This window comes from Trichomycterus rosablanca, chromosome 27 (genome assembly GCF_030014385.1).
Source record: "Trichomycterus rosablanca isolate fTriRos1 chromosome 27, fTriRos1.hap1, whole genome shotgun sequence".
Taxonomy (NCBI): domain Eukaryota; kingdom Metazoa; phylum Chordata; class Actinopteri; order Siluriformes; family Trichomycteridae; genus Trichomycterus; species Trichomycterus rosablanca.
The window spans coordinates 1,313,161-1,340,742 of NC_086014.1; the positions used below are offsets into that span (position 1 = coordinate 1,313,161).

Genomic DNA, 27,582 nt, shown 5'->3' on the forward strand with positions numbered 1-27,582 from the left:
TACAGACAGGCAGACAGACAGATTGATAGATACACAGACAGAAAACAAACAGATAGACAGACATCTAGATATATAGATAGACAGCAGATGAAGTATGTCTGTGGGAATTTGTGCCCATTCAGTCAGTACATTTACATTTACAGCATTTAGCAGACGCCCTTATTCAAAGTGACTTAAAGTCCCGTGCATGTTTACTGTCTGAGCAATTGAAGGTTAAGGGCCTTGCTCAAGGGCCCAACAGTGGCAACCTGGCAGTGGTGGGGCTTGAACCAGCAACCTTTCGATTACTTAGTCCTGTACCTTAACCACTAGGCTACAACTGCCAAAAGATGACTGTGTTTGTATGGCTGGGCACTGACGAGCCTCAGTCGATTTTCCAGTTCATGCCGAGCTCTTCTTAATGTCTCATGCTGGAGCAGAAAGGGCCTTCCCTAAACTGCTACCTGCAAAATTTGGGGTTTGAATGGTTGTTTCTTAACTTTTGCAGTACTTTAGGAGCGGACACAGTAAGTCTTCAAGTGAGGGAAGGGACACAGAGGGCTACTGGTGTCGATGTAGACCAAAATGAGCCTGAATTAAAGAACCAAGGTGGCAAATATTTAAAAATAATAAAAATAAAACATTATTATGGCAGGGTTTGACGTAAAACCGTCAGAATTATTATTTAATAAGTAAAAGCGCTCAGAAATCCTGCGAGAGGACGCGCTGATGTAAGAGCGGAGTGACGTAAAGACGAAAAAATCTGCTCTTTATTCCCCCGTGAGGAGCCACTTCTCCTCTCCTGGATCTTTTATCCCCGGTCAGCAGCAATTATCACCGCAGTGAGGCCCCGTCGGCGCTAATCTGTGCATTGTGTTCCCCTCGTTAGCGCTAGCGTCACCGTAATAAAACGCCGGAGGCCCGGTCTTTCAGGACTGCGCGACATGTCGATGTGATGTGAGCGCGGCCGCATGTGAATAGACCGGAGACGCTCTTTCATCTGCACCCTCCTCCACACACACACACACACACACACATACACACACACACACACCGACGTTTTCTCAGCCCCAGGTCCCAGGTCATGGTAACCGTCCCGTGTTTAATTCTGATACACAGAGGGACCGAGCCGGACGTCCTTCAGCATTACTGGGATAAAAGGAATAAGAGAAAGAAAAACCCTTGATGGCTCTGATCCTCCCACTCTTCCACGCTCTCACCCTCTCGCTGTCTTTCTCCTGTCCCCGAATATAAAGGGACGGGTCACGGTGGACCTCAGGCACGCCGTGTAGTCGGAATTAAGGACAGATCGGGAGCTGCTCGTTTCCCATGATCCTCTTGAGAAGGGACGAGGCTCCTTATGGTGAGAGAGAGAGACTTTGTGTTCAGAAGATACAGAAGACAGACAGACATATATATAAGTACTGTAGATAGACAGACAGACAGACAGACAGATAGATAGACAGATATACAGACAGAGAGAGACAGACAGATACACAGTACATAAATAGACAGACAGATAAGTAGAAATATAGATAGAAAGACAGACAGAGAGTTAGACAGACACAAAGTACATAGATAGACAGGTAGATAGATAGATGGATAGACAGGTAGATAGATAGATTAGATAGAAGGACGGACGGACGGACGGACGGACAGACAGATAAGTAAATAGACAGACAGACAGATATAGACAGACATATAATAATTGATTTATTGCACCTGTTGGCAATTATTGCGGCTGAAATACATGAATTCAATAATTAAAGGGGCGTCCCAATACTTTTTATGTCTTTTATGTTTGTGCTTTGTATTATGTAGCTTCATCACAGCAGGAATTTCTCATATTGTCCCCGTACCAACTGTACCAGTTCTATAATTGAATTTAAAGCTGAAACCTGCTGATAGGTTGGGGGGTAGGTTGGGGTTTTTGCCTGTCAGAAGGACATGAGGTTGTGTTTATAAATCATGATTGGACCTGCAGAAGCCTCCAGATCAGCAGCAGGAGGATTTAACTTTCTAAATCCGTCATTATTTATACAGGAGTTTTTTTTTATTACCCCACATCTTCTCCTCTCAGCAGATTTCTGGGCTCTTAAACTGGAGTGTGTGATGAACCCGGGAAGCTTCCGGGCGACGTGCTGAGGCCGTGTGGCCCGGTCACTCCACTGGAAGTGTTCTCGCTCGTTTAGACTAAATCTGACTTTTTTAAGGTCGAACGTCCTGGCTGAGGGACGACACGGCTGAACTCGTGTGAGTTCACTAGGTGACAGGTTCAAGCCCGCCTTCGTAGTCAAAACAGCGAGTTCTCACACGCCCGAAAACAGCCAGCTCTCCAGGGTTCGTCTCTGTCTGCTAGAGAACGCTTCAGAGAGTCCTCTCAGTTTCCTTATTAAATCCTTAAAATATTTTAGTCATAAATAAATAAAGTAAGACTCACTTTTAATCCGAATGTAGTCACATGCTGGTGCATCTTTTAGGACTGACCCGCGTTTCCACTGTTTTTTGACCCCGCGTTTATGGGTGTGGCCTCGCATCACATTTGGGGACTCCAAATTCTAATCTCAGCTCTGCTAGTGGTTGGCTAGGTGCCCCCAACAGGCACATTGGCAGTGTGGACAGTGACAAAATCGGCCACTAGTCCGCTGTGTGGGGAAAAGACCGGACTAAAAAAGTGGGCGTGGTCTTACATGCTATGTAGGACCTCCTTTGCATGTCTTTGTCTGTCTAGTGGGTTTTTCTTCCACAGTACAGACAGACAGACAGATAGACAGATAGATAGATAAAAAAAAGACAGACAGACATTGATAGATAGATACACAGACAGATAAAGAGATAGACAGACAAAGTACATAGATAGACAGATATATAGATACAGAAGACAGACAGACATACAGACAGATAGATAGATAGATAGATAGATAGATAGATAGATAGATAGATAGACTAACAGACAGATATATATAGACAGACAGACATACAGACAGATAGATAGATAGACTAACAGACAGATATATAGACAGACAGACAGACATAAAGACAGATATATAGGTAGATAGATAGACAGACAGACAGATAGACAGGCAGGCAGACAGACATGCAAACGGACAGATAGATAGTAGATACAGGCAGACAGACAGACACAAAGACATGGGGAGAACATGCAAAACTCACATGGGAACCGCTCCACCTGGGAAACGAACCCAGGACCTTCTTGCTACCCACCCATAAAGTCCCAAAAGGCGAAGGTCAGGGGCCAAGCTGGGTTTTCTGCAGGGTTGGCCGGTTTCTTTGTACCCACATGCGGAAGGTGGATTGGACACTCTTAACTGCCTCAAGATGTGACTATGCCTATGACTATGAGTGATTAATACCCTGTGACAGATTGCCAGCCTGTCCAGGGTGCTTTCACCTTAATTCTAGTGTTTCTTGGTGGTGTCAGCCCCACCGGGATCCTGACCAGGATCAAGCTGTAAAGCTAGTAAACATGACTGGATTTTAAAACGCTATGTTTGGTGCCCAACTCTGGATTTTGGTAAATATTCAGAGGTTGGCTGAGCTGTGGTGTGTTTAGAGCACCCCTGACCCGACTCTCACCCCCCGCTGTGAATGAATGAGGTGTGGACGGAGGTGTGTGTGTGTGTGTGTGTGTGTGTCTGTGTCTGCACTACCTCAGCTGTGTTTATTCAGAGCAGGCCCGGGTACTTCAGGCTGATGTGTTTACGCGTGGGATTCCACTTAAGAGCCGTTAAGTGATGCTGCCCCCCCGCCGTGTGAGCGGGTCAGTGGTCAGCGGGGGTCGCAATTAGGGGGTCGCAACCCGACAAACCCGACAGGACTTCAGACAAGCTCACAGTCAGTGTCCGAATACTTTTGATCATATAAAACAATTCAGTATGACTGAAAGTGGAGAAACTATACGAAGCACTGATCTAACCCTGCTGAACAGCACTGGGATAATTTGGATGAGTGTTTTTGTTGACTAAATGGGCATAAAGAACCTCGTACTGTCCTCCTTGAAAAGCTGGGGCGCACCCAGAAGGACCTAAATCCCTCAAATCCCCCCCGGTCCTCAGCGCAGGTGGACTGAAACTGTCCCGAATCGAGCCGACGTGAACGAGGGGGCGCAGGTGGAGCTTCGCGTCCGTCCTGGTTTATAAAAGGCCGGGTGGACGGATCGAAACACGACAGGGTCTTTTGTACTCGCCAGGCCTTGTCGGTACGTTAATCTGGCAGGGGCCGTCCCCCCGGTGGATTGTGGGGTGACATTGATGTAGTGGCTGCTGGGAAAATGGTTTTTCAGACTTTATTCCTGAATCACTTGCTGTCACGGTTATTGTGCGGCGGCTCTTAGTGAGTAATGAGCGTCGCTGAAGCGTCTGAGAAACCCGAGCGTGGTGTAAAACACAATCCTGGTGGAACAGTGAGGGTTCATTCATTTCTGAATCAGCAAGAAGGTGAGATGAGGACGTGGCTCTGATCTAGACTGGGTTTCTTTAGATGTTTGATTCATCAGAATTCAGATATAATAGGGTTTTGCTCCAGTTTATTCCTCCTCGCACCACGTCTCAAAGACCTGCAGAAGATGGAGTGACATGACATTTGCAAACCAAGTCTTTTAAAGTCATCATGTGGACGCACGAAGGTTCTGGGTTCGATTCCCAGGTGGAGCGGTCCGGGTCCTTTCTGAGTGGAGTTTGCATGTTTTTCCCTATGACTGAATGGTTGATGTTGCCTGCATAAATAACGGAGAATAACAGAGATCAGTGACTCTCCGTACGCGATACGGATCCCTAGGCAGGTGAAAAGAAGCGGTTGGCTAATGCAAGTGTCAGAGAGGATGTGTGTTACAGCCCTTCTTGGTCAGGGTCGGGGTATGCAGTTGGGTTATTGGATATGACTAGATTGGAAGAGAAAGTGAAAAATGCTTAGAATGGAAACAGAACATGCCAGTAGGTAGACTGCTGCTTGCATTGCTTCTAAATGTAGATTAATTTCAGGATTTTTAAACGTATACCAAGGGTTCCTGGGTTGGGCTCTGGCTCTGCCCCAGCTTGTGACTGTAATAAAGCACTCGAAAGTAAATAAATGATTGAAGGACAAAATATTACAAACGTTATGATTGTGGTTTAATAAGGTGTGTGTGTGTGAGATAAAAGCCGATAGATGTAGTTTATTCTGCTTGAGATTTATAAAAATCTTGATTCTCAGGGTCAGAATGATTTGATTTAATCTTTAGTAAACACCCCGTCTTAATCAGGGTTGGGTTTGGTCCAGACTGGCTGTGAGAAAGCACTCGCACCCGGACTCGCACATCACCCGGCTTAACTATTATCTCTAATATTATCTGGGTTAAAGAAAGTCACCGTGGCGTTTCTAAATCTTCCGAACAGCATATACAGCATTGTGAACGGCGTCCCCGATGACCCACCGCGTCTCTCCCACACTGTGGTCAGACGCTGCGCTGTTCAGCAGTCCAGATGTGGTCCGGGGTTTGGTAATAACCGGCCTGCGGTTTCTCGCCGCTCTCTCCCGGCCCTTAACAGCATGTAAGCACTTACTAATTTAAAATATAATGTCACGTTAGCAGGCCCTAAAAGTAGCCCTCGTTTACATAACGCCGTGCTTATTAGGTTCTTTGCTGCCCTGTGATTCGGGAGCTGGCGATAAATTGCTTCCCACAGCAGCCCGTGCCAGGGACACGCTCGGCGGGAGCCGGCGATGTCGCGTAGGCCCGAGTCGACCACATGAGACGAGCAAGCTACGCGACTGTGGTTGGTGTGGCGGCTCCCGTTCCGAGGCTTTTGAAGGGTTCCGTTACGTTGTCCGTCCGGAGCGGTGTGGGTGGAGACGCGCTCTCTGATGTCGGGGTGCTTTTGGTTTGAACTAGTATCTCCCCCGGTCTGTCGTCTCCACCAGCATTATATATCTACATGTAAAAGGGGAAATAAAAAGTGTAAACGGGCGCCACATCAGGGTTTGTTTGAAATATGAACTGGGTTCATGTTTTATGGGGATAATTATATATTTTTACCTGGTACAGATCTTAAAAACGTACTTTATAGGGCTCCTGAAATACATTTTTGCTTTGTTGTGCATTAATTTAATTATAAACCTTGTACTGAGTATGAGGGCCAAACAGCGAGAGGTCCTGGGTTTGATTCCCAAATGGAGCAGCCCATGTCCTTTACTAATTTTCCTAATTAAATAAATTAAAATGAATGTACTGAGTATGAAATGCTTTATGTGAGCAGCGAAGACTCTGAAGAATAGGAGTGATGTGGTCAGAGTTGGTGAGAATCCTGGTAGTGGTGTTCAGTACATATTGTGACCTACCGAGGGCTTTAACAGAAGGACGACCGCGACGTCTGGATTTCCTAATAACACGTGTCCGGATACTTTTGGCCATTAAGATCTGTTTGTGGTTTGTGACTCTCCATACATGATACTGCTCTCTGTATTACCACATTTGGTGGGTGAAAAGAAGCGGTTGAGTACAGCACGTGTTGGATGGGATGTCGGCTTGCAGAGGTAGAGCTTCAGAGCTACAGCTGGGAATTTGGATATGACTCGATTAGGAAAGAAAGGAAAAAAAGGAGAATAATAAAATATGAACTTTAGAATTGATATGAAGGTCAGTTTGTGACTCTCCGTACGCGATGCTGCTCTCTATGTTACCACATTAGGCAGGTGAAAAGAAGCGGTTCAGTATAGCAGTGATTCTTGTGCCATGTGACTCGTGTTTCCAGACACAGAACAGGAGGTACAACGAAATTCGGGGTGGCTAGAATCCGTTCCCCCAGTTATCAATCCGAGGCGCCTTCACAAACCGAATATGCGATGAGACTAGGGTATGTCTTAGAAATGCGTACGAGTGCTTATCTTCACAGAAAGTGGAGCAGAGCGGCGTTTAGCATCAGAACCCGTCATTATTTTGCAGATGCTGCTCTGGGAAACGCAGCTGGAAACTAAAACCAGCTTCTGTAAAGGACAGAAAAGGAAACGGCGGCCGAGGCGGCGCTTCAGAAAACCCTGAAACGAGCCGGCGTGGATCAGGTCGTGTCCCGTTAGCTGTGTGGATGTGTTCGGGATACGGGGTGAGCGGTTCAGAAGTTACACGTAAAACTACACGCTGTAATTTCAATTCCTAATAATAGGAAGATTCTGTGTGTTTATCATCAAAAGCCGAAGTCGAGCCTGTTATTTAAAATGAGAAAATTATACAGCGTCTCTCCCACGGTCCGCTTGTAGCTGTGTGTGTGTGTGTGTGTGTGTGTGTGTGTGTGTGTGTGTGTGTGTGTGTCTCTGTGTCTCTGTGTGTTCTGTGTGTGTGTAGATGTGTTTGTCTGTCTGTGTGTGTGTATGTGTATCTGTGTGTGTCTCTGTGTGACTGTGTATGTGTCTGTTTGTGTGTGTGTGTCTAAGTGTGTTTGTGTTATACGTGTGTGTATTACTGTGTGTGTGTCTGTGTGTATCTGTATGTATACGTGTGTCTGTATATGTGTCTCCTTGTGTCTGTGTTACTATGTGTGTCTCTGTGTGTGTATTTGTATATGTGTATCTGTGTGTGTTCTGTGCGTATATGTGTGTGTCTGTAAATGTGTGTATATCACATACAAACATGTGACATGTGACATTTGTTATTGCCCGACCTTGATGAGCAGAAAAGCATGAACGGTGCAAAATAAAAAAAACATCCAGTGAGCGGGAGTTTTGCAGACAGAAATGTCCCCCTTATGAGAGGGGTAGGAGAAGAACGACCAAACTGGGACTTGAACAGATAAGGAAGCGCAGCGTGGCAACAATAAGCCCTTGTGTGAAGTGTGAACAAATCACAGCTGCTTTTAAATGGTATTTGGGGTCGAGATAAAATAACTCGGCGCCCATTCATGCAATACGAGGTCGCTTCTCTCATCCAGCCGAAACTGATTGGGGTGCCACGTTTTGACGGGATTTTCAGAAGTGCCGGGCCAAGTTCATTACCCCGGGGGTAAAGGGGCAGGACAGCGAGGGCGAGGGAATTCGGCCTCAGTGATCCGCCGCTCTGTAATGATTTTTTTGTTTAACTGTTTCGCACCTCCAAGCTCGTGTCATTTTGGTGCCCTTATATCCAAATACACCATAAATGATCTCTTTATGGGAATAAAATTAGACTCAACTTGAGGACCTGGACGGTTTATTCATGTACACAAGTGCACGGACTCTTGGCTATTCAGGAAGAATTTAAGTGGGGGGCCAAAAGATTAAGCAGCATTCCACAGTCAGATGAAATGTAAAGGATCAGCCGAGGTTTCGGGGCGCTTGGGATGAAGGGGCTTCTTAAGCTGGGCGTAGCATTGATTCGGGTCTTTTTGAGATGGATCGAAGCTACGTTTTGGTGACTGTCCACTCGACTTTCTTTTGACCAGACGAGCGCGTTTGCTGACAGCTTTTATTAATGAGACGGAACATGTGCTCGCTTATATGGAAATGTGTGATGACAAATACATCCGTCTTGATTTATTGATTTAGCTTTAATAAAACGGTCCATCGTTGCTCTGCTCCACCGAGGTTTTACCGCAGTGTGAAGCCGTCGACACGGTTTGTGATTGTAGTGGGCGGTGAGTTGGAGATTTGAGGCTCTTTGATGGGTGGTGATATGAGACATAGTCTGTGGAAGTTATAAACTATCTGTCTAACCCAAATCTATGTGAGCTGATGCATGCTGGGCCCGTGGAGAGGAAATTAAGTTCATTTTACACCAAGTACTACCACACCAAGTGTGGTTGGTTTTTCTGGTCCTCATGTAGGTGTTCTAGTTACCCATCTGAAAATCTTAGGGCAGAGATTGTAAAACCAGGTCAAATTCTAGGTCAGTGTCAAGGCAGAGATTTTAAATACAAGGCCAGTGTCAAGGCGGCGATCCTAAATTAAAGGAAGTATTAAGGCAGTGATCCTAATTCAAAGCAAGGGTCAAGACAGAGATCCTAAATTTAAGGTTAGGGTCAAAGCAGAGATTTTAAATTTAAAGCAAGCATCAAGGCGGAGATCTTAAATTTAAGGCAAGGGTTGAGGCAAAGGTCATGAATTGAAGGTGGAGATTCTAAATTTAAGGCAGAGATCCTAAATACAAGTGCAGGGTCAAGGCACAGATCCTAAATTTAAGGCAAGTATTAAGGCGGAGGTCCTAAATACAAGGCAAGGGTCAGGGCAGAGATACTAAACTCAAGTTTGGTGTAAAGGCAGACAAGTTCAACTTGAATCTCGGATGTCAGAGTCAAGTCAGAATGAGACCTTATTAAAGTCCATCAGATTGTATTAACTTACTCTGAGTGACGTTATTTAATAAAAGTTTGAAGTCCAAGTCAGAGTCCGTGTCCTGTACCCCAAACTGAGAGTCCTGCACAGCTGCTCTTTATGCTCACTGATCTTCCTCGCCTCACCGAGTCGGTCAGATTCCGCTTTACGCGTTTCGTTTGCTAGTTTTTCAGCGGATGAGCTGCTTTGTTAGTCAGTTATGTGAGGAATGAACGGAATCTTGCATCACTTGCCGTGCAGTAAATGGGGGATTTTCATCTCTTTGATCTTCGTGCGCCCTACATTGATGTCTGATCTCTATTTTTACGCCTCTGTGATGTCCAGTCATGTCTGAACTGGATTTTTTTGTCCACCGGTCAGGCCTGACCTATATTTTTCCTCTCCGCCCCTCACAGTCGGGTCTAATCCGGATGTCGGACGAGGAGTTCTTCATCACCCCTCTGCCCCGGCATTTGGCCGTGGAGCACAACATCAGCGCCCCCGCCGGACACCACCCGCACGTTATTTACAAACGCTCGGCCGAGCGCCGGGTCCACGGAGACGGATCGCACGGGTCAGACGGGCATCACTCGTATCACCACGGTCATCACCGGAAGCAGCACTTCTGTGGACGCCGCAAGCAATGTATGTAAGGACCCGTTCCTGTTTTCTCACCCTCACGTCGTAGTTTTCTGTTTTTGGTTCCGTTTGCATAATTTTCATGTTTCTGTTTTGCCACAGATGCCCCCAAGCCCCCCGCCGAGGATCGCTTCATCATGCCCGACGAGTTCGAGACGCCAGGCCGGACGAAGCGTTCCCCGATCCCGTCCAACAACGTGGGCGCTCTGAACGTGGAGACTCTGGTGGTGGCGGACAGGAAGATGGTGGAGAAACACGGCAGGGAGAACGTCACCACCTACATCCTCACCATAATGAACATGGTAATTAATCGTTACACTACACTACATTCTCAGTATTACCCGCCAATCGTAAAGCTCAGAATAATACTGAAGATGTCATGTGACCTGTTTCATGTTTTAGGTCTCCAGTTTGTTTAAAGATGGCACCATCGGAACCGACATCAACATCGTGGTCGTCAGCCTGCTCCTCTTAGAGCATGATCCAGTAAGATGTTGTTTTATTAGTTTTTAGTGATTATATGTATATAATCCTATTAGCCACCGGGTCAGGTATGTAGTAACAGTGCTCAGTTAATGCTCCTATGGTGGTCTTTTCATTGATTTATGGACTGAAGGGGGTGAATTCAGTGCCTAGAAAATCATTGTCATCATTAAACCATGAAAATAAAAATAAACAAACTTTTTTTATTCTAAATTTACACATTATACCCTCATCTTCAAAGTGAAAAATGCAATTTTAAGAAATTGTGGTAAGCATTTATAGATTAATTAGTAAAATATCTGGTTCGGATACGTAACCAGCACCATACAGGTGGTTCCACACGATCTTCTTATCCTCTTATCTCTTATTTCTTTGGGCTTTGGGCTGAGCATAGCGGGGATCACGTGGACTGCAAAAACAGGAGGCGCGTGGCGCTGCATAAACCCAGGCATTGTGCGGACACATCAGGGCACCCTTAGTGCCCGTCCCAAACCTGGATAAATAGGAGGGTTGCATCAGGAAGGGCATCCGGCTTAAAAAACGGTTCCCAATCAAACTGACCAATCCAAATTTACATATAGTGTGTGCAGTATTGTGGGCAGCACATTGGCTCGGTGGGTAGCACTGTCGCCTCACAGCAGGAAGGTCCTGGGTTCAATTCCCAGGTGGAGCAATCTGGGTCCTGTCTGTGTGGGTTTCCTCTGGGAGCTCCGGTTTCCTCCCACAGTCCAAAGACGTGCACTCAGGTTGATTGGAGATACAAAATTGTTCTAAGTGTGTGTGAGTGTGTGTGTTTGCCCTGTGATGGATTGGCAACGAGTCTGGTGTGTTTCCTTCTTTTTGCCCAGTGACTTGCACCCACCTCTGGTTTTTTATGGACGTACTTACATCTCATCTATGAATCATTGATGCAAAAGCAAAACAGAAGAGGCTTTAAGATTCCTCTGTAGTTTCTCCTCTGGTTCTCTGTAATCATCGCATAATCTCCTGATCTTCTCTCACTCTCTCTCTCACTCGCTCACGTTTAGCTGGGTCTCTCCATCAGTCACCATGCGGATCAGTCTCTGAACAGTTTCTGTCAGTGGCAGTCGGGGCTGATGGGTAAGAACGGTAAACGACACGATCACGCCGTTCTGCTCACCGGACTGGACATCTGCTCGTGGAAGAACGAGCCGTGCGATACGCTGGGTAAGTGTGCTCCTGGATCCAGTGTTGTTTAAGTGCACGGTATGGACAAAAGTATTGGGACGCCCCTATTCCAGCACAAAGCGAGCTCTATAAAGACGTGAAGAAAAGCTCCAGAGTCCTGACCTTAGCTCTGGAGTGAATTGGAGCATCAATATCAGTGCCCAGTGCTCTTTAGATTGATTGGGACAAATTCCCACAGACACACAACTCTCAAAGTCTTGAGAGAAGCTCCAACAAGCTCATAATCAGGTGTCCGAATACTTTTGGCCTTGTAGTGTATGTGTATGATTGATTTTGGGTTGTGTTTTGGGTGCGGTCCTGTTACTCCTTCTGTTTTGTCTTGAAGGTTTTGCCCCCATCAGCGGGATGTGCAGTAAATATCGAAGCTGCACTATAAACGAAGACACGGGACTGGGCCTCGCCTTCACCATCGCTCACGAGTCTGGCCACAAGTGCGTACTCATATCTTTTAACCAACACACGTTTTAATGCAGCCAATTTTAACGCAGCCCATTCCCTGTGCACTCTGGTGACCCCTGCCACAGACGCCTATTTTCATAGCAACTTGGTGAGGCTCGAACTGACAGTACGGCGCACGATATTGAAACATCCGTCGTGAGCTCATCATTTACATACCACAGCGCCGAACCACACGCAGCGCCGTAGGCGTCCCACTTCTGTTTGTGTTTGGGCGTTTCCCCCTACATAAAACGAATTGTGTGGATGACAGGAGATTACAGATCCTGAGCGTTTTTTTCCTCCTCTCTTTCCTTTCTTCATCTGGTTGGCACAAGCTCGGTGTAAACTGTTAGGCTCTGAAGGCGTGGACGTCGGCGTTGACGGTTTAATCTCTTCGATACAGATGGGCGCTCGTGAGAGGGTGTCGGGTTTGTTTCTGGGTGAAAAAGAACTTTTTCATTCATGTGGGTGCAACGTGAGATCTTATATAAACAGAGGCTGCACGGCTTTGATTCAGGTGTATCCATTACTAACAGGTTATACAATTACTTATTCAGCATGAGTGATACACCGCATGGACAAAAGTATCGGGACGCCCCTTTTAATTTTTTTATTTATGCATTTATCTTTTATTTCAGCCACAACAGGTGTCCAGCAGTTTAGGGAAGGCCCTTTCCTGTTCCAGCACAAAGCAAGCTCTATAAAGACATTAAAGAAACTCCAGTGGCAGGGTGGCTAGGTGGGTAGCGATTCGATCCCCAGACGGGGCGGTCCGGGTCCCTTCTGTGTGGAGTTTGCATGTTCTCCTCGTGTCTGTGTGGGTTTCCTCCCACAGTCCAAAAACATGCAGTCAGGTTTATTGGAGACACTGAATTTCCCTATAGGTGAGTGTGTGTGTATGTGTGTGTGTGTGTGCCTTGCGCCCATTGAAAAGCTGAGATAGGTTCCAGCACCCTTCCGTAACCCTGATTGGATAAGCGGTTAACAAAGTGAGTGAGTAAAGAAACTGAGAGCCCTGAACTCAGCCCTACTGAACAGCTCTGGAATGAACCGGAACACCGACTGAGAAATGCTGTTATCTTTTGACTGAAAGGGCACAAATTCCCACACACAGGCATGAGCGGCTGCTGTTCTAGCTGAAAAAATGGGGTCAAGGGATGAGGCGAGGTTTGAAATGGGACGTCCAACAATCTTAAGGTCAGGTGTCCAAATACTTTTGGCTGCATGGTGTACTGAACAGTAGGTCTCGTTTCATGTTCCTGGTCAGCCGTGTGTCTGCGAGGCCGTAGGTGCTGCGTTTTTGGGCAGGATCTGTGACTACCCTGTTATTTTTATTCATTCTCATCTATCTCATCTGTTGTCCATCCTCAGTTTTGGAATGATCCACGATGGAGAAGGGAACCCCTGCAGAAAGGCGGAGGGGAACATCATGTCTCCGACCCTGGCGGGGAACAACGGTGTGTTTTCCTGGTCGGCCTGCAGTCGTCAGTACCTCAACCGCTTCCTGGGGTAACCCATCCAGAACCTTTTCACTTCTGAATCTTCCAGGTTTTCCAGTTTGTAAGCAAGAAGGGGCTGGGTTCGATTCCCCAGGGTCCTTTCTGTGTGGAGTTTGCATGTTCTCCCTGTGTCCGGGTTTCCTCCTACAATTCCAAGGTCCTGCAGTCAGGTCAATTGGATCTATTAAAAATTGCCCTAAATGTGTGTGTGTGTGTGTGTGTGTGTGTGCCTTGTGATGGACTGGTGACCTGTCCAGGGTGTTTCCTACCTTTCGCCCAATGAATCAGACCCACTGCGACCCTGACCAGGATAAAGCAGTGCTAAAACAAACAATGAATGAATGAATGTCTGCATTTGTTTTGTGCAGTATGATGGTCAAAAGTCTTGGGACGCCCTATACGTGAACATCCTGTCCATACATCTGAGCGTTAATATGAAGCTGGTTCCCTTTTTGCTGCTATAACAGTCTCCTAACTTTGGCTGGTAGTGTTTAATGAAGCTGAAATGCAGAATTCACTGATTAAAAGTGATGTCAAGGGTTGTGTGTTTCTTATGATGTTTTCTTTGTGTGTGTGTGTAGCACGACTCAGGCCTCGTGTTTGGTGGATGAGCCGAAGCTAATTGGTCAGTACAAATACCCGGAGCAGCTACCCGGTCAGATCTACGATGCCGACACGCAGTGCAAGTGGCAGTTCGGCTTCAAGGCCAAGACCTGCAGGCTGGAGTTTGTCAAGGTAACACTTTTTCATGTCAGGTTCTAATTATTCATCACGAGCAATCCTACGGCAATTCAGTTAGCAATCGGTTAGTCAAAATGTCCAAGATGATGAAGTAAAGCAGCTAAAAACACGACTCGGGTAACTGAGTTTGGAAAACTAACAGCCAATTCTGTGGACGCAGGAAGGGGGGGCAAAACATGGATGGGTATTTTCATATTTGGAACCGTCGCTGGATGTTCTTGGTTTACGTTCAACCGTTAAGGTCGCTGTGCTGGGTATTGTAGGAGTGACTGAAATATCTACCCAAACTATAACTTAGTTATTTAATCTTGCTAGCATCGACAAGACTTGGAAGCAAAATCCCGAAGTAGCTCCCACGTAGCGGTCCAGCCGAGCATCCTCTTGGCATCCGTCATGACCGCAGCGTCTGATTCACGTATTGATATGTAAATGTCGAGTGCTTCAGCACTGAGCGCTTGAGAAAGACTTGAGCTTGGGAAGAGAATCTGCAGGGTTATTTTGCAGGATTAGCTCCTGCGCTCCAGCCTCTTCCTTTCACGCTCTTTGTGTGGCGGGTTTTGGACGTGAACTTCCCAGGAAGGCGGCTGTACATCTTAATTTAGCGGGGTTGTGCTTGATAACGGCCAGTGTTTTTGAGTGTCCTCATCACGTTCCAGTCTGGGAGTAATTAGCGGTGCTAGAACCCACCGTAGAAAGAGACGATTCATGAGGTTCAGGTTCATCGCTGGTTGGCTCTTTTGCGGGTTACCAGATTTTGTTGTTCTTCTGTTCCTCCTACTGAATTGTGGGAAGAACGTGAATGCTTTGTTTACCTTTGACTGGCCTTTTAGTTGAGGTAACTTGGTTTTTGTTAATAGCAAATTTATGTGACGCCATCTAACTGGTGTATAACGTTCGGAATTGTTACAGTTAGCTTTGTTTAAAGAACCCCCCCCACCCCCCCCCCACCCCCATAGCCAAACCTTAAACTCAGAATCAATCCCAGATTATTTAACAATGAATCAAGTGTGAAAATGACCTGAACCGAGTTGAAAAACTTTATATAAGTTATTTATTAAACCTGTTAGCAGCTGTTGCAGTCAAAACACATGAATTCAATACATAAATGTATTCATTAGAAGGGGTGTCCAAATACTTTTGTTCCTATATTGAGTGTTTGTGTGTTTGCTGTGTCCAGGACATCTGCAAGTCACTGTGGTGCCACAGGTCAGGACATCGATGTGAGACCAAGTTCATGCCAGCCGCCGAGGGTACAAAGTGTGGGCCAGACATGGTGAGTGAGTAGGCGACAGTTTAAGGTAGGCCCTTTCCAGCATGACCGTATCCCAGTACACAAAGCACAGCATTATGATCTGTTTGGGCAGAAATTCCCACAGACATACTTCAAAGTCTCGTGAGAAGCCTTCTCAAAAGGCTCTATTTTCTCTGTTTTTGAATTGGGTGTCCAACAAGCTCACGGTCAGGCGTCCGAATACTTTTGGCCACATAATGTATCATGTGATTCTAGGTTGTTAAGGTCAACCTGTGGGACTGCATTGCATTAATGTTTTAATTTTTGTCTCTCCCATGGTTCAGTGGTGTCGGAAGGGTCAGTGCGTGAAGTTCGGGGATCACGGGCCGCTGGCTGTTCACGGTCAGTGGTCGAGCTGGTCTGATTGGTCCGACTGTTCGAGAAGCTGTGGAGGCGGGGTCATGTACCGTGAACGATCCTGTAACAGTCCCAGGTACAGTCACACACACACATATACGTATACGTTGTTAAATACTGCTACGTAATTATATTTTACCATGAAAAAGTCGGTCAGTCGGTGTCTACGTACAGACATACAGACATGATTGGCTATTCCTGGGAAACCGGGCCCCCTGTCCCCTTGATCTGTATGTATGTATAACAGGGTGTTTATAGAGCGTACAGATCTAGACGTAGTCCTAAACATACTCTGTTTTTTTTGGAAGGCCGCAGCACAGTGGAAGATTCTGCCAGGGTTCGAGTCGACTGTACCAGCTGTGTAACACCGGGCCATGCCAGCGAGACGCCATGGATTTCCGAGCTGAGCAGTGTGCCGAGTACAACAGCAGGCCGTTCCGAGGCTGGTACTATAAGTGGAAACCCTACACCAAAGTCGAAGGTATGGCAAGAGCGACAGGAAGAAACCTATCGGGCCAAATGTATCTGGGCACCTGAGCATGTCTGTGTGATCTTCTCATGTAGGTCTGTGGGGATTTGTGCCTATTATTTCTATGGCTGAGCACTGTTTTAGGTGAACATTGCACGAAAGCCTCAATTCAATAAATCACAAGAATTCAGTAATTAAAAGGGGTGTCCCAATACTTTTGACTATATAGTGCTAAACTCTTCCACAGGACAGCTCTCCTGTAGTGTTGTGATGTGTCGAGTTTTTACACTTCTGGTTTCGTCGCCTCTTTTATCCTCTTCCAAATAAATCACATTCCAGTGGTTCACCCGCCCATGACGGCCTGTTTCCTCTCTGCGGCTGATCTGTTAACAGTAGGAGAGTTTGGTACATGGTGGTTTATGAAACGTACATTTCCGCCGAGCGACAGGTTAGAGCGTTTCACTCACTACACACTTAGTTCCACCACGTTCAGATCCAGGATTTTTATAAGCAGACGTACTGCAGGCTGCCATGTTATTCTGTCCAGGACTCAAACCTACAGTATAAAATCTTAATATTATTTTATATACTGCCTCTCTTGGCTAAGATAACAGTTTAGAGTCTCTGAGTCTTCCCCTATAATTCCTAATAAGACTGGAGAACGCGTGGCGGCGTGGTTCCGTAACGTGGGACTGCTCCAGAGAAGGGTCGTCACGCCGTCTCTGGGGCCACGACTGAGATCCTTGAAGGACCTAAAAGTAAATGCATGCCAACAGAAAGCCGAACCAGACCGACAGGTTGATCATCTGCGCCTCCATGCCCCCTCTGCTGGCCAAATTTCGAAGGCAAAAGGACATAACTAGTCCGTAACTAAGCCTCATCGCCCTTCCTCTTGTCCCTTCCTTCTCCAGATGAGGATCTTTGCAAGCTGTACTGCATCGCCGAGGATTTCGATTTCTTTTTCGCCATGTCCAGCAAGGTGAAGGATGGGACGTCGTGCTCCGATCACACACCGGACGTGTGTATCGACGGGATATGTCAGGTACGGTTTCACATCCTTACACCATCTATGTGAATCACAGGCCTCAGCACTACCAAATTACTTATTGATCGACTAGTACTTTTGCTACCACTAGATGGCAGACAAAAGTGTCCACTAATGGGGACAACAGGTCAACAGTTAAGCAAAACAAGGTATAAGGTGTAACAAGGTCAAAATGTAATGTCCCCATATGTGACCACAGGGTCTTAAGAGGTCTGATTTTTTTTTCTCTGTCTGTAGTCAGTGGGATGTGATCACGTTTTGGGTTCCAGCGCTGCTCTGGATGCGTGTGGCGTGTGTTTAGGTGATAACTCCACCTGCACAGTGTACAGCGGCCAGTACTCCTCACAGCACCCTGTTAACGGTAACACCTACGCTACCCAAACGCTCTCTTACCTGTCCGTAACACCGTCCGCCTCCTCACCTGCTCTTCTCTTGTATTCTCCCTGTACAGATTATTACCAAGTGGTGACGGTTCCCGCCGGCGCTCGAAGCGTCCACGTACGGGAGATGGAAACCTCCAGCAGTTACCTGGCCGTTCGAGGTCCGAAACAGGGCTCGTATTTTCTGACTGCTGATTGGACAGTGGACTGGCCGGGGAAATTCCAATTTGCCGGGACTACTTTTACCTACCGGCGCTCGATTCATCAGCCCGAGAGCCTGTTCGCCACGGGACCCACCAATCAAACCCTCGTCTTTGAAGTAAGTCACCCTTCCAGCAACTGATTTGTCTTAAACTTTCAAGCTTTCGGTTGATAGCTCAAAGCTCTACCCACTAGGCTGCCACTGGCCCATATCCCAGCTTGTTTGGAAGCTGTGGTCAGAGTGCCGGCGCCCCTGGTAGTAGGCAGAGCTAAAGGCCTTGCTCAAGGTCCCTAGGGATTCAAACCCACAATGTACCGATTGATTGCACTGTAGTATGGCTGTATCAAGACATAAAGAAAAGCTCAGTTTAATTAAATAAACTTGAGTGTCCTGATTTCAGCCCCACACAGCTCTCATGAACCGGAACATCGACCGAGTCTTAAAGTAGCCAGCCGTACTAATGCTCTTTGACTGAACGTGCACAAATTCCAACAGACATACTCCAAAGTCTCCAGAAGCCTTTTTAAAAGAGCATCTGTTGTTCACACAGACGTCGCTCTATTTTAATATCGTTTGTTTTTAAATCTGGACGCCCGACGAACTCACGGCCAGGCGTCCGAATACTTTTGGCTATATAGTGAAAACTGTAAGAGAAGCAGCCCTAGGAAGCAGCTTCTCTTTCATGGACTGTGCTTGAACATCTGAGCTGAGAACAAGTCCAAACAGGATGTGGTTTTTGTATAAGTCGTATAAACCTGAGCTCAGCCTAAAGCTAATGCTTTTCCTTTGAGCGCAGAACGTTTTCAACTCGCACCTTTAAAAACGCCCCCTGCGCCCGTGCCAAACGCTGAACTTCAGCTGGTCCTGATACGTCTTCAGATGATCTGCTTCACCTCTGAGGTTGAACCTGATTCGCTGGGTGCTTCGTCTGGTCCGGTTACACCCTTCAGTTCCTCTTCTGTCCGTTTGTTTTACAGATCCTATGTCTTTACAGGCGTTAATTAGGAGGATGTCTGGATTCCTTTGGCTATGTGTAGATGTATTGAAAGATTGCACAGATTCCATCATTCCTTCTCTCCCACAAGCCACCGCAGCGGCGTTCTCTTCTATAGCGACGTGACAGCGGCTTTCTCGCCTCTTCATGTGGCACGCTGTGGTTTGGGACGAGCCCTGCATGCCGTAGTAAACCGGAGCGCCTGATAATTAAACCTACACGCACCGTACGGCCAAAAGTATCCGGACACTTGGTCGCGTGCTAAAATAGAGCGACGTCTGTGTGATCTTTTCAGCTATAACGATAGCCGCTCGTCTGACAAGGCTTCTCACAAGTCTGTGGGAATTTGTGCCCGTTTATTGGGCCCTGATGGTCCATTTCATACCAGAGCTGTTAAGTGGGGCTGACATCAGGGCTCTGTGCAGTCAAGTCAAGTCAAATTTATTTATATAGCGCTTTTTACAGTAGACATTGTCTCAAAGCAACTTTACAGGATCCAGGACCAACAGACAAAAAAAAACCTCTATTGAGCAAGCCAAGGGCGACAGTGGCAAGGAAAAACTTCCTTAAAATTACAGGAAGAAACCTTGAGAGGAACCAGACTCAACAGGGACCCTGTGCAGGACACTGGAGTTGAGTTGGTCTGTGTCCTTATAGAGCTCGCTTTGTGCTGGAACAGCTTCCCTAGTTTGAAGCATTTAATTTTCTTTATACGGTTGATTTATTACACCTGTTAGAAACTGCTGTGGCTGAAACACATACATTCATTAATTAGAAGGGGCGTCCCAATACTTTTGTCCATGTAGCGCACTTTAATGGTCAGTTTTGAGTGCTTGTGTGTTAAAGAAAGGAACAAAGATGCTTTTCTTTCTATCGGAAACAACCTCTGGCAGTCTGGCGTGACCCCGGCTCGGGTCTAGTGGACTTCCTCTGCGCTTCTGAACCAAATCTCAGTCATTCAGGGTTTTTAGGGGACCACCCACCTGATCAGCAGGACATTCTCTGTTTAGGCGTCAGGAACACACACACACACACACACACACACACACACACACACACACACACACACACACTACACACTCCTTTAAGCATTTTCCCACGTCTGGAAAGTAGTACTGCTGAGTCTGACCTCTGTTTAGAAAACCTCTGTTTAGAAAACCATTTCAGTTCCAATAACACTTGATTAAGTTTAAATAATTTATTATATGCTATATATCTCGGGTTAACAAACTATCCAGAATGTAAGGCACCAGCAGGGGTGTCCAGACTACGGCTCGCGTGGTATTTTAGAAATAAAATTAAAAGTCGTCCCGCTATTAATCATAGTTAAAAAAAATGCTTGAACTGTTTGAACTCTGGGTGGCGCTCTCACATAAAACGAATCCAAAACTCTCCCCCAAAAACGTTCCCCAGTTTTTGGATAAACACGGCGGCTCCAAAGAAAGCAGAAGATTTCAGGCGCGCTGAGAATGAGTTCAGAGGGAAGTGGGTATGTTTAATTTAAAGAAGTATAATAATCTTCTTGTTAGGATTATAGACTGCTGAGTGAAATCAGCACTTAAATAAAAAGTGGCAAAGAGTGCATGTGCTTGACTGGCCTGCCTGCAGCCCAAATCTTAAATCTCCTATTGAAAACATATGGCGCATCATGAAGAGGAGAATCAGACAGTGCCTACCACCGACTGTTATATCAAAGTCAAACAGGAATGGGAAGAACCTCAAACTGTTCCCGAGGTAAAGATTTGTGCACCTACCATGCTAGTAGGCAACTGAATAGCTCTCAGGTTGTGTACGGGTGTAAAAGGAAGTAAGTTGACGAATAAATAAGGCTCCACACCCACCGTAACTCTGACCAGGATGAGCTTGTATCATGCATCTCTTTCCCTCTCTGTGTGTTAGATCCTCCTGCAGGGGAAGAACCCGGGCGTGTTTTGGGAGTACTCCCTTCCTCTGGAGGAAAAGAAACACAACTACACGTGGAGCGTGATCCGCTCGGACTGCTCCGCCTCGTGTGCGGGAGGTAAGAGTGCCCGTCTGTGCGGGTGTGTTGGCCCAAATCAAAGGTCACTCGATTCGAAAAGCACCTTTGTGAGGGGGAGAATTGGACCTGGACCTCCACTGTTGACTATCACTAATCCTTTAGATCCTTTAGACATGTCAAACTTAAGGACCGAGGTACAATTATATCCCACCTGCCAGTATATAGGACGCACAGTTGATAATACAAGTCCTTGACCTTACAGATTTCATTCTGTGGTTCCACTTGAGAACTTGAGCCAGATTTTACATCCTAAAGTACTTGGAACTCACGATGGACAAATAAATAAATGTTTGCGGTCTTTCCTTACGTCTTTTCCATCACATGTCTGTGTGGATGTTCTCACAAGCTGCTCAGCGCTTATGTTTATTAAAAGCAAAAGCTCATTAAACAGAATCAGTAGAATAAAATAGAATATAACAGAATAGAGTTTGTGTGTGTGTGTTTGTAGGTCGTGTGTCGGTGAAAGCGGTGTGTATACAGGATAAACTCTCTCAGGTCAACGCCTCACTGTGCGACACTCGCACCAAACCCGTGCTGGCATCTCAAATCTGCAACACTCGGCCCTGCCCAGCCCAGTAAGACACCTTATTATTGTACTAATACATCGTGTGTTGTCTTTTCTTCTGTTTTCACTTCTAAGGTAACACAACTTTAGTTCTACACAGCCTGCACCGGCACTGCCAACCCACAACCTCATTTACCACCAGTACTTATACAAACACCACCACACTAAGCCTCGCGCCAGCCTACACACGACCAGTATACACGCAGCGCATTCAGAGCACTTCGACTTCCTGCGCATTTAGTTGTGTTGTGGATTTGATTTTGAATGCATAGAATTGTCATTTTACCCATCATCCTACTCAAAACAAGACTAGATTTACTTTGGGGCAAGTCTAAAATGTTGTGTATTTATAATTATAGGTGATTAAGTGTAGATTGATGGGTAAAATTGTCAATTCTATCCATTCCAAAGCAAACCATGATACCACAGACTGATGTGTGAGAAGGGACGAGCCATAAACTGCAGACGGTTTGTTGGGTGGCCAAGACTCAAAGATGCCAATCCCCCCAACCACACACACTTATCCAAAAAGGTTCTATGGTACATAATAGAATGAAATCCACAACAGGACATCTCAGTAAAGAGAGAAATAATATTTATTAACAAAGAGCATCAGTCCACATCATTTTGAGTTGAAATAGAAAACATGTGCATTATTATTCAACCCCAAGCATCAGTACTTGGTGGAACATCCTGTCACCTAAGTGATTTTGGTAAGTGCTAACGACCTTCTGCCTCCTCTCTTGTGGAATCTTCTCCTGCAGAAGCTTCCATCTCATTGATGTTTGATGGCTTTCTTTGAATCCCACCAAAGATTTTCTACTGGTTTAAATCTGGACACTGGGAAGATCCACTGCAGGATATTCCAGACTCATTCCTTGTAGGAAGTATGCTTGAGATCATCGTCAATTAAGTCTAATTATTAATTATTAGTCTCATTACATTTAAATGTGCATGACAGCACCATACACTAACAATTTTAATCTATAATTGGATAAAAATCAGGGTTTCTGAAGTGCATGTAAACTGTGGGATTATCACTCAGAGCCAACACAAGAGCGACTTCCTTGTACTCATGAACTTTATAACCTCTCTTGAACCTAAATTTCAGGATAAATGTTGACAATAAAAGCAGAAGTTTACAGAGAAATATAAACTTGCACAGCTTGCAGAGGTTCGGTAGCCTCAGCCTCGCGCTCTCAAACGCACAAACGGAGCCAAACCACAAAGCCTTCCCCAGCGTGTACTAAAAATTCACTGTCTGTCCCACTGGGTGACCACCAGCAGCTTAGATTTCATCCTGAGAGTGGAAATTGCTGGAGAAGTATCCCGGAGGGCATTATTTTGGGTAGGCGCTCGAGTCATGCCGGCAAAAGAGGAATGGAAGGGAAGAATGTGCACGCAGGCGTCCATCTGTCACTGTCAGCCCAAACATGCTTTCAGTCTAATTGTACCTCTTAAAATATGTGACTTATTGGAAGGTTCCAGAGAGACGGATTACCGCCGGGAGTCAGAAGCGGTTTGCCGTCAGGCGGGTGAATTTGCCTCCTGACCAGCGACACATTTTCAGAACAGATTTGAGAAAGTCGAGGACGTTTTTGGGTGAAGGCTTGAGTTTCTTGCCTCGATGCAAATTGCAGTTTAGCTTCTTGCCCTTCTAATTTGTCCTTCCTTAGATCTGTGGTGCGGTCTGGTCTGATAGGGCTTGACCTGCACCCTGGTTTTGGTTTTTGGTGAACCAATTAAACTACGGTTTTGTTTCGTTCTCTCAGAGTTGAAGAGGTTTAGATCTATTTAAAGCATTTTCATCGGCAGCCGAGTCAGACCCCTGGATACGACAAGCCTGAAGTTTTGTGAGATTAGAGATTAGGGTGATGAATGAACGGGGTTTTGTGCAGGTTTGAGAAACCCAATGCTGCCCACATTCGGCCACTGGGTGGACCTGGGTATTTAAAATATCTATCCCAGTGTGTTGGGTTAGTCAGTTGGGCTTTCAGTGCATTCTGTCAGTTCTTCCCATAATGATACTCATCCTTGCCGGCACTGACTTCATATTTATGACTGGTCTGACCTGTCTGCGTCTCTGTCAGTTGGTCTGTAGGTAAATGGGGCGTGTGCAGCACATCGTGCGGAGGAGGGCAGCAAAGTCGCAACGTCCACTGTTCACGAAAGGTGATGTACCAGCGGGAGGAGCTGGCGCTGTCCTCGCTGTGCCCTGTACCTGCCCCGGCTCAGACACAGCCCTGCAATACACACTCCTGTCCACCAGAGTGGGGTACAGGCTCCTGGTCTCAGGTGAGTACACACAAACTGAGACTTGAGGCTTGACTCGATGAACTCACTGGTCACTGTGTATATAAAGCATTTCCACTGACTCTGCCCTTCTGTGCTCGCAGTGCTCTAAGACGTGTGGGCGTGGCGTGAGGGTTCGCAGCGTGTTCTGCCACAGTCCGGATCGTATGTCCGGCCCGGCGGTCCTGCCCGACGGTACGTGTGAGCTCCAGCTGAAACCTAAAGCTCAGGAGAGCTGTGTGATCAGTCGCTGTCCCAAAAACGAGAGGCTGCAGTGGATCAGCACGGCGTGGGGAGAGGTACGTCCCAATACTTTCGTCCATATAGTGTACAGTCTGATTTTGGAGGAGTGGAGGAGTGAGGAGGAGAAGGGATGTGATGATGTGATGTTATATAATGTAATGTGATGATCCCTCAGTGCTCAGTCTCATGTGGTGGAGGAGTGATATATTATGTGATGTTATATAATGTGATGTGATGTTATATAATGTGATGATGTGATGTTATATAATGTAATGTGATGATCCCTCAGTGCTCAGTCTCATGTGGTGGAGGAGTGATATATGATGTGATGTTATATAATGTGATGTGATGTTATATAATGTGATGTTATATAATGTAATGTGATGATCCCTCAGTGCTCAGTCTCATGTGGTGGAGGAGTGATGAGGAGAGATCTGCGCTGTGGAGAGAGAGACTCTAACGGAGGATTTACCGAAGTCCCTGTCAGAAGGTGCAGAAATCTACGGAAGCCTCACACTGACCTCCAGCAGGTCTGTAACAAGGACCGGTGTCCTGAAGTCCAACCACCAGTCCTTCCACCCAGCCCGGGCAGGACGGGCAGCGCCATGGTGCTCGGCTGGTACTCCTCACCCTGGCAGCAGGTAACATAAACAGACATAATTCTCTCATAAATATTTTAATGACTAATTTATTAATAAGTGGTTACGGTACTGGACTGGTAATCTGTACATCACTGGTTTAAGCCCCACCAGTGCCAGGTCTGGGACGACCTTAAGTAACACCTGGTTTGTGTGTGTGTGTGTGTGTGTGTGTTTGTGTTTAGTGTTCAGTCTCGTGTGGAGGAGGCGTGCAGACGCGTACAGTTCAGTGTCTCAGGCACGGCCGGCCTGCATCGGGATGCCCACCGCACCAAAGACCCCTCAGCTCCAGAGCGTGCAACACAAACTTCTGCCCTCCTCCGGGCCCGGCGCCACGAGCCACGCTCAGAGGTAAACACGTACAAGACGTACAACAGCAACAGTACGTAAAAGTACAGGTACACTATATGGGCGAAAGTATTGGGATGCTACTTCTAATTATTAAATTAATGGTTTAATTAATTAATCATATAGTACTGAATTCCCACAGACATACTTCAAAGCCTTCTCAGAAGAGCCACATAGCGTACCTCACATACTTTTACCAGGTCATAATTCTAATGATGTTTCTCCTCACCTGTCCAGGTGAGCAGTCCTGCGTGGATCGTTTCTCCTGGTGCCAGCTGGTTCCGCAGCACGGCGTCTGTAACCATCGCTTCTACGGCGAGCAGTGCTGCAAGTCATGTTCCGCCAACAAGCTCTCGTAGCCCGAGGACCCCCCGTTTCTCACGGGCGCCCCCCTCGGCCTCGGACCGAACCGGAGTAAAAGTGACACTACAGGAACCCAAACTGGATTTGGGAAAGAAAGGGAGGGGGTGTTGGAGCTTTAAAAGAGGCGCTCCCGGAACTCAAAACGGCGAGGACGTTTTTGTGGAACGCTCGACCGGAGGAAAACATGGTGGAGAGACGATGTGCAGGTCTGGAACTGGAATCGGGGTTCTGCTCCACCACTGGAAAGAAGTGGGAATTCAAAGAGGGACAATTTTAAAAGAAATTCTTCTTTATTGTTTTAGCTTTTCTCGGAGGTTCTCGTCACCACAGTCTAAGCTAAACGGAGCTGGAATGTTTAATAGTGCGTTAACGTTTGAGGAGCCTGGTTCCTGCTCTCTATTAGGATTAATATCGGGCTGTGTGAGTGCTGGATGGGATTTGACGGTCTGTAATCTGACCTGTTGCTGTATTTTTTGTTCGTGCAGTGAAGTATGGTGATACGGTGATAAGCTCGGTGATATAACAATATAATAATTATTCTTTACGATAGAATCCGTGAAAATTTTTACAGGTATAATCAGTACCTACCTGTTAGTAACAGTAATACATTATTTTATAGTAATATTTTATTCTTTTTTACACTATTTTGCTTCTCCTTAAGCATTTTGGGATCATTTTTGTGCCATATCACCCAGCCCCACATTCGCAATTTTAGGACAAAAGTATTGGGACACCCCGTCTAATTATTGAATCTACGTGTTTCAGCCATAACAATCGCTAAAAAACATTTAGTGGCCTGCACTGGACAGCTCTGGAGTGAACCGGAACATCGACTGAGACATCAGCGCCCATACGTACAAATGCTCTTTTGACTAAATGTGCACAAATCCTCACAGAAATACTTCCAAGTCTTGTGAGAAGCCTTCTCAGAAGAACGGCTGCTGTTCTTCTAAAATAAAAACCATTTGTTCTTAATTGGGATGTGCGACAGGCTCATGGTCAGGTGTCCCAACACTTTTGGCCACACAAACCCAAGAGAGAGACGGAATTGCTAGAAAACCTGGTTTGGAACGATATGCTTCACACTGCAGGGTTCAGCAGAAGTAACAGGACGGTCAAACATCTCGCATTAAGAAATTCATAACAGCTTCGAGTCCACTCAGCGGCTCTTTTTTTTGGGAAGCAGCGGAAGGAAACCGGAGTTACCGGAGCAAAGTCGAGCCGACATCAATCTGGAAGGAAACCCAGGCTTGAGCTGTAAGGCACCAGGTCCAGCGTACACACGTTTGTTAGTGATGTGTTTATACGTGACGTTATGTAATAATTTGATATAATAATTAGAAAGGTATGTGTGTAAACGTAACAATGCAGCACAGTTTGCACCGTTTTGGGTTCTGTATCTCACACAAGACCTGCCCTGTATATCAGAACCTTCAGCTTTAAATTATTTTACTGTCGTTCCTAATGGTTGATGTTATTGTGTCTGTGTATTGGTGCTGTTCTTATATTGGGACGTACTGTGTACACACTGCATGGACAAAAGTATCGGGACACCATCTTTAATGTTTGAATTCATATGATTCAGCCACAACAGTTGGTAACAGTTAGTACAAAGAACAGTTTAAGGAAGGCCCTTTCCTTAGCCATTCAAACAGTCATGTTTTTACTAAATAGACACAAATTCCTACAGACATACTGTAAAGTCTTGTTAGGAGCCTTTTCAGAAGTGGCTGTTCTAGCTGGAAAGATCACATGCAGGTCACTGTGGAAATTGGATGTCCGACAAGCTCACAGTCAGGTGTCCGAATACTTCTGGCCATACAGTGTATTTATATATTAAGATTCCATATGGATCAGTGGTGCACGCTCAGTTTCGCCAAGGTTTTACAGACATAAACTGCACAGTCTGTATAAACTTTGTGTCTCGTCTGCTTATATTTTTCTTGCAGGTTAACAAAGTCAGTCAAATGTAGAACCAACAACTCAACGTGTTAATAAATACATTCTCTTATAATAAATGTGTATTGAATTAAAGGTTAAAAGAGAAGTTCAGACTTTGAGCACCGGGTGTCGCTATTACCCCGTGTAAA

General features: G+C 46.1%; 1 protein-coding gene across 1 annotated transcript in view; it reads left to right on the plus strand.

Moving 5' to 3' along the window:
• Positions 1-26,000, plus strand: part of adamts18 (ADAM metallopeptidase with thrombospondin type 1 motif, 18) — a 30,132-nt gene extending 4,132 nt beyond the window's left edge. Inside the window, exons 4-23 of the mRNA XM_062989274.1 lie at positions 9,672-9,900; positions 9,997-10,196; positions 10,297-10,380; positions 11,406-11,565; positions 11,912-12,017; positions 13,396-13,533; positions 14,105-14,258; positions 15,442-15,537; positions 15,840-15,988; positions 16,221-16,393; positions 17,293-17,423; positions 17,664-17,787; positions 17,878-18,125; positions 20,902-21,022; positions 21,492-21,618; positions 23,699-23,903; positions 24,005-24,199; positions 24,539-24,784; positions 24,967-25,132; positions 25,367-26,000. Of these exons, the coding sequence (XP_062845344.1) occupies positions 9,672-9,900; positions 9,997-10,196; positions 10,297-10,380; positions 11,406-11,565; positions 11,912-12,017; positions 13,396-13,533; positions 14,105-14,258; positions 15,442-15,537; positions 15,840-15,988; positions 16,221-16,393; positions 17,293-17,423; positions 17,664-17,787; positions 17,878-18,125; positions 20,902-21,022; positions 21,492-21,618; positions 23,699-23,903; positions 24,005-24,199; positions 24,539-24,784; positions 24,967-25,132; positions 25,367-25,488 (3,174 nt within the window). The 3' untranslated portion in view covers positions 25,489-26,000. The remainder of the gene's footprint in view (positions 1-9,671; positions 9,901-9,996; positions 10,197-10,296; positions 10,381-11,405; positions 11,566-11,911; positions 12,018-13,395; positions 13,534-14,104; positions 14,259-15,441; positions 15,538-15,839; positions 15,989-16,220; positions 16,394-17,292; positions 17,424-17,663; positions 17,788-17,877; positions 18,126-20,901; positions 21,023-21,491; positions 21,619-23,698; positions 23,904-24,004; positions 24,200-24,538; positions 24,785-24,966; positions 25,133-25,366) is intronic.
• Positions 26,001-27,582: the final 1,582 nt, after the last annotated feature.